This window comes from Rhipicephalus microplus, chromosome 7, assembly GCF_043290135.1.
Source record: "Rhipicephalus microplus isolate Deutch F79 chromosome 7, USDA_Rmic, whole genome shotgun sequence".
Lineage (NCBI taxonomy): Eukaryota > Metazoa > Arthropoda > Arachnida > Ixodida > Ixodidae > Rhipicephalus > Rhipicephalus microplus.
Window position 1 is genome coordinate 75,175,257 of NC_134706.1, and position 14,330 is coordinate 75,189,586.

The following is a 14,330-nucleotide window of genomic DNA, read 5'->3' on the forward strand; positions in this document are numbered from 1 at the left end:
AGAAAAATAATCGCGTAAGGTGTGTTGAATAAATTGTTTTTATGTATAAAGAACATACCTAATTTGGGCGTATAATTATTATTTTGTAAAAACAATTTTGTTGCATTGATTATAACTGGTTTTTTTTTGCGCTTGCGCCCTCTGACGTTTGATGAGAGCACTAGTTGGTTACGTAATCGTGACGCACTTCCTGAGGCCAGGTTTCGCGGAGTGTCCTCTCTTGTCTTCTTCTTTCTCTATGGCTGTTATCTGCCTTTCCTTGAGGGATAGTGGCAATCTACCATTCATGACTTGGCAGTTCTTGTGGAATGTGATCAATCCAGTTCTTATTCTTCTAGTTACCTATGTTGTGGTTCGGCGACGCGAGGTGTGAATGTACAATTAGCGCTCAACCACGGCTCTGATCACACATTTCACTTTCGTAATATATCAAGCCCTACGAGGCTAGAGTAAGTCACGTACTTTATTAACGGTAAGTACACTCACTTTTAAAAAAGGCACACGTTTGTGTAGCACCCTCCCACCAAACTACTCCGAAGAGGCTGGCTTCAGCTACTTGTGAGTGGATAGAATATTGATGAAAAACTCACCTGGGCAGAAGTTGGAGTTCAAGGGCGTTCCTTTGGGACCTGTAATTATACACACCATAGTAAATACTACGATAATGAGCGAGCAGGTTATATTTTGATGGTAGCGTTTGTGTGAGCCATAAGCCTTGATATCTGGTGTAAGAAAATTGACAGACAATTAGGCTAAGGCAAGCACAGGGCATAATAGCTCTCACTTCGTAACTTCGAAGTAAAGATGGTCAAGTGAAGTTAAAGCAGTTCAAGGGGATAAAGAGTAGTCAATCCATCAACGAGACCCCAATTCACAGCCTTCAAACTACGCGTTTGATGCTGCTCTATTTCAGCGACGATGAAGGCCGATAAACAGAAAGACACTGTCCCTCCATAACCCCATCCCCCCCCCCCTGGAAATGCTCGCGTCTCGCGTCTATTGCCGCATGCTCCCGTCTCATGCCGCCCGAGAAAGACTCCCGCATAATGTCGCTCCCGTCTCCCCCTATTGGCAAGGCTGAGCAGGGAGCGAGGATCAGGTAGGCAGCGTCAGCTTGTGAAATACCGAGTACTTGCGCTGCACAACCGTTCACTGACTGGATCGCTCGCGCATTTGGAATTCAGTCATGGGTGCCTTAGCTTGCTTTCTCTTGATGAGGGCCAGCGTGAACGTTGTCGCCAGTGTAATTCTTAGCGCTCCCACAGCTTCGCATTTACTCATGGCTTCTTTAAGCGGGAGATCATCCAAGTTTCTCGACGTTTGCACTGTTATGTACCCCATCGGTTATCTTGCCTTCGCACTACGTGCCCGGCCCATTACAATTTCTGCTTCTTCATTTTGACTATGATTTCATTAGCACGCATTTCTTCCACGATGCACTCTGCTTTCTTCTTGTTTCTTAGCATTACACCTACCATTTCTCCTTTCATTGCTCACTGTTTCGTAATCATATTAAGTTCAACCCTTCTTGTAATCTATCCGGTTTCTGTTCCATGGGTAAGTACCGGTAAGATGCAGCTTTTATCTACCTTCCTCTTAAAAGAAAGTAGCAATCTATCATTCAGGATTTAGAAAGGCTTCCTCCACCCCAGTGCTCCACCATATGGTTATTCTTCTAGCAAAATTATTCTTGTGGTTTGGCACCACAATGTCCCAGTGTACAATGAGCACCCAGCCACCCCTTTGATGACACATTTCACTTTTGTGTTATATCAAGCGCTACGACGCAGAAGTCAGTCACGTATTTGGTTAACCTGGCTAAGCGAACATCAATCTGAAGTACATCAACTGCTGAAAAAAACCCACACTATTGTGTAGCGCTCTCTATCCACACTACCCTGAAAAAAATAGGTCTCTGCTACTTGTCAGTGCATAGAACACTGATGGTAAGCTCACCTGAGCAAAAGTAGGAGTTCAAGGCAGTCTCTTCAGAAGCTGTAATGATACACGTCACAGTCAATATTGCGGCGATAAACGAGCTGGTTATAATTTTATATTTGTGTTTGTTTAAAGAGCCCTGCAACACTTTTTGAACATGGTCAGAAAGCACTGCCGATCGGTAGTAGATGTTCCCGACAACACGCGAGCCAAATATTATAGCACAGCACGTGGCCTGGACTTCTCAAAAAATTATTTATCAAAATCAGCTGAAAATTGCTTTTTTTGTCTCGACAAATGGCGGAATATGCCCAAAAATCACACGTGAATCACCCATCTATCACTCGTTGACTTATTTGAACATGGCGCCGTGGGAGGCCGCGACTTGTCCGCGCGTGTACATGCGATCACACCAAAAAAGCGGCGCATTCAAAGAAAAAAAGAAAAAAAGTGCTCGAGCCCACGAGGCACATGTGACGTTTTTCTGTGGACCTGCCATTCCTCCCTGCTTAGCTTCCAGCGCTTTCATCAGGACGAGAGAAGAGAGAATGCAATCGCAGCATGTGACAAACCTCTGTAACTACTCGCACTGGACAGATTCCTAAAATTTTTGCGGTGTTTAATTCGTGAGGCGTTAAGCTTTTCCAGTAAAGTCATTCTGTGGTTACTTGAAACAGCGTTTCAGCGCCCCTTGAAGTCATCACGCTGAAATGTTTGTGTAAAAAGATCGACAATTATATAGGCGAAGTAAAGCACAGGGCATATTATCTCTGCCTTCTTAAAGGCAGAGTAAACATTGTCAAGTCAAGTGAAAGCGATTCAAGCGGATAAAGAATAACCCTTCAATTAATGGGATCTCAGTTCTCAGCAGTCGAGTTACATGTTCAATGCTCCTCCATTTCAGGTGAGATGAAGGACAGTTCTAGTCTTTTTTACTTTCCTTGGGTGTCTTGGTGTGGTCATTCCCTGGGAGCGTAAGCCAGTGCCACTCGTAGCAGAGGTGGTGAGTCTTGCACCATCTTTTTTAATAATTTTCTGAGTATATGATGTGGCACGTAAGGTTCACTGTAGTTCTCGGCAGACCAGTTAACCCTCTTAGGGTGAGTGAGTGAATAACAACTTTATTCTTCGAAGGGGTGAGGAGTACTCCTTTATAAGTGTTGCTGTACACCGTCAATAGACTGCCTAAACCTATTCTTCAAACAATCGATTGATTCGTGAGACAATGTCCACATCACATTTTATCCATAAAAATTTATTCTCGGCATTGCAACCAAAGCATGAATATGACGGAGCATTCCAGTTGATACCTGCTTACTGTGACATAATGGGGAACCAAGAGGCTTAGGTGACAGCCGAGAGTGTTTTGAACTCAATAGGACGCTAGTTTTTTGTGCTTTTGTGCTTTTTTCATGGTAGCTCTGCGTTCTTTCACGCGCAGTTCTTTTCATGGATACAGATGTCCCAACAGAGAAGCCGCCGCACGAAGGTGAACCAACAGAAAGCCGCTCAGGTATCCTCGGCATCACCATTGGTGCCCACACAGTAGCAGAAGCAGGAACCATGGAAGTCTGTGCGCTTCAAATGCAAACCCCGGCCTCAGGGAAACAGCTGTCATGACACTGCCAACTTCATCCTGGCTCCGAGCGAATATAAGGTGAAAACCGGATTTTTCTCCTCTCCAGCCACAGCCGTGGCTACCTGCAAGGAACACCCACTTCTCCAACAGAACTAGAATAAAGAACACCATCTCATCTTCTCTTTGAACCCCAGTGGCAGCCGAGAAAACGGTTTCCTCCCCAATTGCGTGCGTGCCTGCAAGCACTTCTCCGCACCATCATCCGAGCAACCAAGATCTTTAAGTCGTTGAAGATTTGATTCCGAGCAACCGGTTGGCCCCCATCACCTGTCGACCTGTCGAGAAGGTCAACTTCGTAACTGTGTCGATGGACGTGATCGCCGCTTTCCCCTTGGTATTCATGCCACCCCAACTGTACGGGTGAATTTCAAAGGCAACCTGGTTGCGATTGATACGCACCCCGCCGCCGATCTGACCACTCGGCTTCAGATTGGGGTGATCTGCGATGTACAGGTTTGGCCAAAGCAACTGAATTTGAACACCTGACTCGGAATGATCTACAGGATCGACCCGTGTAACTCCGTCGAGGACCTAGCCGGCAACATTGCCTCAAGAGAGCAACTTGTAATCGGTGTTCGTAGCGGCAACTGCCTCATCCTCACTTTTGCGGGGTCCACGATCTCCCCTTAAATCCTGCTGTATAAGCAAAGGCACCCTATTCGTCCACTACAGCCCCGGCACCTATCGTGTTTCCATTGCAGCTACAACAGGCACCCAACTGCCACTTGCTCACGAGATGAACGGCGTCTGTTGAGCGCGCCCATAGATTGAGTGGGCCCATTCTCTGCACGAGCACGACGACGGCACCTCCTTCTTCCACGACTCAGCCTACCTCTGCCGTCATCAACACAAGCTCGACGGGCACACATACACCGGGTGCCTCCTCGATTCCACGGGCCTGTGTCGTCGTCCCCAAGAGCTCAACGTAGACAACGACAACCTCCTCAATTCCACCGGCCTCTACCGTACTTTCCGAGCATTCGACAACGACACCACTGATTCCTAGACCACACTGGTCTTTGCCACCCTCTCGTGGAACAGACAAATTGCCATACTCGTTACGGCTATTCACCTGAGGATCAGGTTCCTCCCAGCTGGCTGTTCGGAGCGACATTTTTGTGCAAACGCCTTGCTCGCCGAGCCAACTTCGAATGAGCTCTCTGGTGTGGCTCTACCGACAGGGCCAATCGGACTTACCACGTGAGTTTGAAAAACCCGCTCTTAAGTTTTCTTTTGACCGTGTTAAAAAGTGCACATCACAGTACCCCCTAATTTTTCGGTGGTCTTATCGGTCAACTACGCGTAGCGCGCCGGTGCTCTTGCGTGAGTACGGGGGTCAGATCGAATCCTTTTATTTGATCCTTCTGTACTCTTCTTTCTTTATATCTTTCAGTCCCATTCGTTCATCTCCCGTGCGATGTTGTTGGATGGAAGCATGAACAATCAGACACGCTGACAGACAGAAGGTCAGGCGAGTGGATAGACTGGCGAACGGAACCACGCATGCACAAATGGACAAATGGACGGCTCGATAGACTCTTCACCCTACTCGACATCATTTTCTTCGTGGATATGCTGTGAAATCCCCTAATGACATCTAGCTATATTATTATACACAAAAGACAATCTATTGGCCAACTCCTAAGCTAGACGGTGCTACACACTACTGCTACTGTAGAATAAGAAACGGTCCACGGCCTAAGGAGCTTTGCCACTAAAACTACTACATCACCAAGATATACGAGGCACAATTACTGTTGAAAGCAGAATAGGACAGTGTCCATCAGTCTTTGGGGGGTTTCAGGAGTAGAGCACAAGCAAAATAGAGTACCTTGAACTCGCATAGACCGTCGGTTGTCGCAAACACAGTCTTTTTGCAATCTCGTTGGACCCCGTCTATTTGCAATTATCCGCTTTTTAAGTACAATGGCGAAAAGAAATGAGCAATTTGTGGATTTTGCAGGGTGTAATCAATTTTGGGTCGTGGATAAACGTCCTGCTTCATGACGACGTTCAGCTTTCTTTAGTCAACACAAAACCTGAGCGTGTTGTCCTTCTTTTTGACTAATACCACCGGTGATGCCCAGGGACAATGTGATGGCTGTATTACATCGTGTTTCAACATTTCTTGTATTTGTTCCTTACAGATTTCCGTTCTTTTGGAAGTTCTCGGTTTGGACGCTGACGCAACGCTCTAACATTTTTTTACGACCGAAGTACGTCCGACGTTCAGTGAAGTGAAAAGACACTCTGCAACTCTTTTGATCGAATTCACAATCAGCTCTTTCCGTGGAGATGAAACCTCGCGGTAAATGTCTATTGATCGAATGACACTGTCCACTGGCACTGGGGGGTCTCTACTAACAGCGAACATTCACAATTTGAAAATATTCATGCAGGTTTGCTCCCTTCGCCACATGTTCCGTTCGCCACATGGTGCACCCCACTGCTGAAGTTGGTTAATAGGACATTTACACATTGTTTACGAAAGCTTACCAGACCTCTTTCCACGCGTATTGCTTGTGCAAACCACAGTCCAATGTTTCCATCTTGAAGTCCCACATAACCACCAAAACTGTCCCCTTTCAGGATAACTGTCACATTTGAACGTGGCGACACAGTCGCTTTTTCATCCAAAACGCGGGCAGGTGAACCGGCTGATTACTAAGTTCGACACATTGCGACAACGTTCTCGGTAAAAAAAGAGACTTTAGACTCTTGCAAGTCAATGATTGTGCTATTTGCCCTCAAGAAGTTCATTCCTAAATTCAGCTTACAGCAACAGTCAGGAAGTACAATAAAGCTGCCGACGCACACGAATCAAGTAATCTCTATCCTTCCTGTATTCTCCATTCTGCCCCAGTGTCTATTAGTGCTATAGCGTCCAGGTCGTCGATGGTGAATAACAGTGCGGAGGTAACGCCAACATTACTGCACTTAAACGTCGTTGCCTGATTGCAGTCATCTGGTCGGGTCAGTGATCGTGGTCTTTAGTTTTCTAAGTATCAGCGGCCTTGCCTCCACAGGTCGCTGGCTCTAGTTCTCCAGCCGTAGGCTAGGTGATCGAGGTCTCGGGCAAACGGTTGGTGGTCTAGGACTTAGCGTCTGGTAGCGCACTAGAGCTGTCGATCATGATTTTTGTTGTTGATGTCCTGAATCGTATGGAGCGAAGACAAAAGCGTTTGAGTCTTGTAAGGGTGCTCATCGTTCCGAAGGCACCGTGCATCGACTGGGAAGCCACGCTGTCCTACTCGACGATAATGACATGCTCGATAGAGGCGATCTGCTTCGTCACAGTGGTAGCAGAGGGGCCGCTGGTCTTCAGTGCACCACACATCTCTCTTACGGTGTCTTGCTTTCTGTATGTGTGGTGGCGTACCACGCAGAAAGGCCGAAGGTATAATGACATCTTGAAAAAAAATTGAGCGTACAAGGTCTTGTCGCACTGCTTGTGCGTACAACGGAGCTGGAGCTTCCGGTTGTACTGTGTGCAGCACCTGGGGCTGTGGTTGGAGAATAGCTTGCTGCACTTTTTCACGCACAACATCCGCGAGCGAAGATATCGCTGGAGAACGTTGGGTAGGTTGCGTTTTCTGTAGCCCGATCCTCACGACAGCCCTCGCCACTTCCGCAGAACGTCACTGTTGTCGGTGAGGGATGCCTACACAATACTAGCTGGAAAGACGTTTACGCTCCAGTTGTACTGTCGCGCACGCCGCTGCAATGTCCTTTCCATTGTCGTTGACTCGGATCTGAAGTCTGCCATGACTCGCGGAGGAATACCCACCAGGCTTGCAAAAATTTTCTCTTCACTCTGCTCATCAGGTGGCACAACTTCTCCTCGCTCATGTTTGTGTCGAGATCCAGCTCGTGCACTCACAGCCGAAAGAGAGTGCTGGTAACGCTCTTTGCGAAAGTAAATGCGTGTCGTATGTTTCACTCTCTTTTCAGGAGTGCGGGAACACTCTAATGCATAGAGCAGGCACACTCGCTCGACAGAGCGCTTGTACTCTGGCTGAACGAGAGGGAACAAGCTCCCTCACCAGACTAGAGTACATTCGCTCTCTGCGGGAATCACGCCAGTCTCACTAAATTTTACTATCTTCTTAGTCTAGACTGCAGGCACTCCGTCCAAAAATAGAGTCACTCTTGTTGCTTGGAATAACGTTAAAAAATAGTCGAGCGTTTTAAGCAATCTATCAGTGAGCGTGCAGCACATATTGCTTGAAGTTAGGTCACATTTCAGGGTGCACTTTGGCACACAATATATAATCGTAGACAACGCAGCAACACTAACCATGTATTTCTCGTGCTGCAGACAGCCACACATACAGAAACTGGTATTTATACCAGTGATGCGTAGCGCCCCTTTTTGCGTGGGTGGCATTACATCTATATTACGTGTGTTTGAAAGGCAAGTGTACATCTAGCACGTGTATGTATCTGGTGGTCGTTTGGTACCATGTAGACACGTCCATTTTTATTATAACAACTGTCGTGGCATTCAACGTCATTTCTAATTCTAAATTTTAATTATCAGCTGGCATTCTGTCATATTGGTTCAATGTGGGGAGGCCACTCATGTCCAAGACTTGAAGTTGTAGCTAAGCGCTTACAAACACAATTGGGACGACCTTTCAGCAGTACTGGCTGCGAAATAGTCTACGAACGTTACGATCCGACGTACGATTCAACTTGCGTTGCTGCAGCGTGTACAAGTACGCTAAAAAACAACGCTGGTATACAAAACAAACACTCAAACGCAGCTCTTGCAATTCTTAAAGTTTTACTTACCACGGCTACACTTTAATGTTAGAATGAGAGGCTGGTGAAATGCTGAAACGTCGACCTTTGCGAACCACCTTCTCCGAGATTGGTCCAACTCTTGGTTACCTGTACGAGTACGACTACCGCCAAACGTAGGCTTAGCTTACCGGCCGAGTCTGTCATACTTGTCATCGGCGCTTCTGTGCAGTAGAGCCTTGCCATCGGTTAACCTGAATGAGCGATTGGGTTTTGCTTACGTTGTCCGCATAAGGAGCGATGACCAGCTATGCGAGCCCAATCAGCCAACGCACACTGGCCGTCACTGTAAGCTGCCGGGAGCACTCGCACCACTCCACCGACTCATACCGAAAACACAGACTTTGCATTTGGTACCCGTTAAAGAAGTGACTTGATCAGATGCTTCCATGCCCGTTCATTTTGTTTTTCAGCAATCGGCTATGGAGTTGCAGCTATCAGTATACAGGCGCACATGAGTACACACTGACATGACCACTGCGCTAGCATATAGTCGCTTGGACGAAAAAAATACACATGTACCAATCAGGTACGCGCGTACTTATCGAACATTACAGTCTACATGAAGCTTCTGTGCACGTAAACTTGCAGAAACAGCGAAAAATTCCTCTCTGACTCGGAAGTAAGAGATGATATTCCACCTCAGCTCATGGGTAATTTTCGTCCGTTTTTGTGCATAAATTCAAAATCAAGAAAATAAAATTCATATCTTGTCTTTCGGCCGGCCGCAGTTTTCATGTTATGAGGACGCATCGCGTCTGTCTTCAAACAGCGACTGGTGAAGCGAAGCGGCGTGTTTTAGGGGCGAAGCTCCTTAGGATTTGGGTCATGTCCCTTTAAGTAGTATGTTGTAGTAGTATTATTAGACACTTCTACTTAGTTTTAAGAACGGCTAACTAGATGGTGTTGGGTGTATATGACCTTGGAAATGATGTCTCTAGATGGCATTGGTGGTTTTCTTTTATTTGACGATATCGGATGGTTATGGACGTACGGATGGAGAAATGGACAGACAGACAGACAGACAGACAGACAGACAGACAGACAGACAGACAGACAGACAGAATGACGGAGAGGTGCACACAAGGACGGACTCATGAACCGACGCACGCAGACAGACAGACGCAAGGACGGATGGATGCTTTGCCACACTTATCATCGTTCACTCCGTGGATATGCTGTGATATTTTTCACCACGAAGTCACTGTGGTGGAACTTGGCGTTGTGGTAGATCACTCACCTAGAAACATGGATGTGGCAAGTTCGAATTCTTGAGATTTTTAGGGGGGAAGCTCCTAAAGCCGTGGGTCGTGCGTCCGCGATGTATGCAGTAGTAGTATATGTTGTTGTAGTGTGTCGTTGTAGTACGTAGCCACCTCCAAAGCCGGACTAGAGGAGCAGCCCACGCGCACCTAGTTGAGTTCAGAAGAAAACCTACGCACGTTATTCATAAATAGAAAGATAGTTTCTTAATAAATAACCTTCAGACAAGTATTGGTGACTTAATCTACGCTAAAGATGCCTGAGAATTGATGCTTACTAATGAAAAACGATTATCAGAGGGACGCACTTTGAGCACTATCTCACCAGAAGGGTTGCCACGTTGAATCCGCTGGGCGTAACCTTCTTTATTATTAGCAAGGTTTAGCGAGGGTTGGGCCACAGTGCCATGAACTAGCGGCGGTGAAAGGAGGAAAGTAAACACCAAGCGCAGGCCGTAAAAAAGTGTGCGCGTGCCGATCCCCTTGTCCAGCCGTGCCACGTCTCGCTTAGTCTTTGGAATGTGCGCTGGATGTTGGTACGTTTATATGATGAATATATGAACAAAAGTTGCAAGATGGTGGTACTTGAAGTGTTCACTGGATGGATGGACGGATGGAGAGACGCAAGGACGGAGAGACAGAGAGATGCACTGAATGATGGACGTATGCTCCCACGGACAGACGCACGGATGAACGCATGAACGGACAGACGGACGGTCGCACAGATGGACGCGTGAACAGACGGAAGCAAGAACAAACAACGGATGGCCGCGCAGACAGACTGACAAATGCTTCGCCTCACTAATCATCCTGCACTCCTTGGATATGCTGCGATGTTTTTTGCAAAACCCATTTTTTTCTTTTTTTTATGTCTAGAGCCTGTGCTACCTCAAGTAGCAATAGGTGTATGCCAAAAAATAATTCTTAAAGCAGGCGCGTCAGTGCAATGCGCATTGCGCACGCATAAAATTATTCCTAAACTATTTTACGCATTAGATTTGGCCGCTTGTCCTTCCTTCGAATGTGTTGCTGCTAGCGTTTTGGAAACGAGGCGTTCACCATTAAAAAGCGTACTTTTTGTATCACTGAAAGTTATCCTGATAACGTCGAAGGTTAGAGGCGTGTGGTTACGAGACAGTTACACAACGTTGAAGTGTCAGTGGTAAGATCGAGGCGCTACCTTGTACTCCGTCCGCCTAGGATGGCCTACGAGATTGTGTTCACGCCACGTCGGCACGAGAGTCGCGTAGACTGGAAACTCCACCTGAAAAGCAGTGCATTGGCAGCTTCTCTTACTCTCCTTTCAAAGGAAAAGTAAGTTCCCCGAGTAACTCTGCACTTATCTCTCACAGAGGTAAATAACTCTGATGAGAGTAATACAGTTGCTCTGCTCTTGACGTGCTACCTCTGCTTCTGTGAGAGTGGGCGAGCACGATGGTCTGTTTTTAGATCCCATGGTCGAGATGTGCGATGCTGTGACGTAAGCTATGGTTGTATCATTGCTTAAGTCAATGATTGGTGACTCCCGTGCGATGAGCCCGGAGATAGCCAATTGCTGTAAGGTCCTCCTTGGCAAGAATCAAGGCGTTGACCACAATCAAGAAGTTTGACCATCGTTTGACAGAAGTTTGAGAACCAGCAGTTCCTCAGTCCTGAAAATGGCGGAATGCAGCCGGCATTATCAAGACATGTTTCATATGTTATGGCCGCCCGTGTGTGCGTAAGGCTTGCATGGGAAGGTGCGGACTTGAATGGCGAGAACATAGTGATCCTTGCGGAAGGGCTCTGGCGCGTTGGACCACCGCGCGTCGCGCACTTCGCGCAGAAGCTGAGGTCCGGGGTGGCATCTCGGAACACAGTTTCGCCTATGCGCTTTAATTTCATGGTGTCCCTGAGCAGGGAAAGGTTGAGGTTGGGTGCAGCCTTACAGCCTCAACGTCTCCCAGTGAGAGCTCTAGTTCGCCAAATTATGTGCTTCATAAAAATTAAATTATCCTACACCTGGCTTAACATTATTATCAAACGCTATTTCTAAGAAAGTAAGTCTGGTCAACATATATATTGTTAGGGTGACGGAAGCGTGAAATCTCACGAGGAATCAATAGAACTTATATTTACAGCCAGCTAGTTGTTTGAAGAACGGTTCAATAGAAAACGGTCAGAAATATACAACCATTCAGTACACGTAAACCATCATCAAAATCAGCAGCTCTGCAGCCTGGCATGTTACATTATGAACGTGTAGCGGTAGCATAGGTGATTCGGAAAGAGAAGAACTATAGCGTCGTAGTCCCTTCGCAACAGCACTTCTGCTAGATCAGATGATACAAATGAGAAGACCAATTTTTTGCTCATAGACGTTACTTTTCTTTCATTCCACCTAAGGAGTCTATCAAGATGCCAAAGCAGGTAATCGACGATGTCAATTGGGCCGCGTTGAGCAAACATTTTCGCTCGAGAACGCGAAGCTGAAGCGTTCTCTAACTTCAAAGACAAGGGTATTGTTAGTACATATTATTACATTACTTTACTCCAGTTATCCTGCAAAACGTGTAGTAAAAAATTCTAGTTCAAAACATGTCAAAGTAATAACGTATATTATACCAATCACTTACCGTATATGGTGAACATGAAGCCATATGTTAACAGTACATGAAGGAGATGTAGCCTCATTTTTTTTCCGACAGCTGGTGCAGATGCGCGCACATGCATCCAAATGAATCACTCGATTGTGTCACACTTCCTTTATACGCATTCACTTTCAGCCAAGTACGTCAATGCTGCTATTTAAGGGACAACATGAACTTAAAGAAACAGCAGACAAAGATCACTGGAACTGTCCTCGTATGATTCTTATAAGGAAGCCTTTACAAGTGATTCAGAAACCATCACTACAGAATTGTAGCCTCAATTGAACATGATATAGAGCCTGACTCATCTTTTACTGCACCAATTGCACACGTGTTTAATCATCTTCAAGGCGACCGCAAAGTGAAAGAAAAATGCAAAGAAAATGAAATATATGGGGACTTTTAAGTTCGCCTTTTAAACTTGAACAGGATAGCAATATCCTGTTTCGTCAAGCACTTATTGCGTACATTTTATTGTAAGATGCCATTCGATAAGCTTAAACTGTGGCTAACTACAATTTATATGATCAACTTGAATCTGGTTTAAGCAAGAAGGTTTCGCGTATATCTGCATTCTGTATAGTGCGTAGCATGCGTTAAATCACAAGGTAATATACAAGACAAATATTGTCGAACCATAACGGAATAGGTAACGTAATAGGCACCGTAACGTGTCTTTCTTTTTTATGCATTGCCACCTTTAAATCATCAAGTCGTTGTGATAATAACACGATCTGACGCTTGGCAGCAATGCACGCTTGTACCACGCATTATTGTGGTGATATTACATTGCCATGGGGTCATGACGCTGATGAAGGCAGACATGGCTTTTCCAAAACTTGAAGTGTTTATATGGCCCAACTTGTGGCCAGCAAACGGTGAGATTTCTGCAAGATGTTTCAGCGCGCGAACAAAGGAAAAAAGGACAGGGTAGACAGAAAGAGCGCTGATTTCCAACTAACTTTATTTCACAGAGTGGCAAGAATTTATACGTCTAAAAAGGAAGATTACAGAGCATGAAGGTAAAAAACAAGCCTAATCTACACACCAGTAACAGCACGTGTGACGGGTCCTCTATTGCCTCAAAGCCCAGCCAGGTAACCACATTCAGCCTGTGATAAAGCAACCAATGAAGTGCTTACGCATTTATCTCCTAGCACGTGTATTTTTTCGGCTGCGATAATTTCTCTGGTAAGCTGGTCCCTGTGCCTTGCCAATATAGAGCACTGATCAAGAGGGGGGTGCACCCACAATCTCGGCAATGAATGCCAAGATGCCCTTGTACCACATTGTGCACATTGTTTCGGTGTTCTCGGAGGCGCTCGTTTATGCATATGCCGGTTTGGTCGACATAGACGCACCCACACGTCAGCGGAATCAAGTATACGACTCCCACTGCGCATGGGACGTAGCATGTCCTGAGCGCGACAGAGCACGCGGCACAATTTGCGCGAGGTGTATTAACCCGTTTGCAAAGCTTCTGCAATTTTTCCGGTGCTGAAAAAACAACAAGAACGTTGGCGTCTCGAGCAATCTTTTTTAGCCTGTGTGAGACGTCGTGCACGTACGGTAGTACGACAGGCCGGCTCTTTCTGACGCTGTTGCGCTTATCTGGTTTGTCGCCTCGCTTCACGACAGTGACCAGCTTTTCCGCCACTGAAACGAGAACGTGTGCGGGGTTACCAGCTTTGGTGAGGCGCTCCACTTGTAGAGCAAAGCTGCGGTGTACCATGTGGGGGCAGGACTTCTTTAAGGCGTTGGCAAGGCAGAGGTTAGCAATGCCCCGCTTGACCACTTTAGAGTGAGCTGAGCCGAAAGGCGGAAGTGGCTTGCCGCTTCTTGGTTCATACATCCAGCAAACATGTCGGGGTTCTAGCAAAAGCTTCAAATCTAGAAATTTCAGGTTGTTATCAGTGGGTGATTCATACGTTAGAACTAATGGTTTCAGGCACTATCGGAAAACAGTCAACACGTCAAAGGAAATGGTCTGAAAATTTTGACTGTCACAATTCAACAACACTAAATAATCATCAACAAAACGGCAGACTTTAAAAACCA

At 46.2% G+C, this 14,330-nt stretch overlaps 1 protein-coding gene across 3 annotated transcripts in view; it reads right to left on the reverse strand.

Moving 5' to 3' along the window:
* LOC142766978 (japanin-like-RA2) overlaps positions 1-12,388 on the reverse strand; it is a 171,482-nt gene extending 159,094 nt beyond the window's left edge. For 2 of the 3 annotated variants that reach the window (XM_075868189.1, XM_075868190.1), the window contains exons 1-3: positions 12,258-12,388; positions 1,957-1,995; positions 591-629 (exon numbers count right to left, since the gene is read on the reverse strand). In XM_075868189.1, coding sequence (XP_075724304.1) covers positions 591-629; positions 1,957-1,995; positions 12,258-12,354 — 175 coding nt within the window. In that variant the 5' untranslated portion in view covers positions 12,355-12,388. The remainder of the gene's footprint in view (positions 1-590; positions 630-1,956; positions 1,996-12,257) is intronic. The other variant, XM_075868191.1, reaches the window with a different exon arrangement.
* Positions 12,389-14,330: the final 1,942 nt, after the last annotated feature.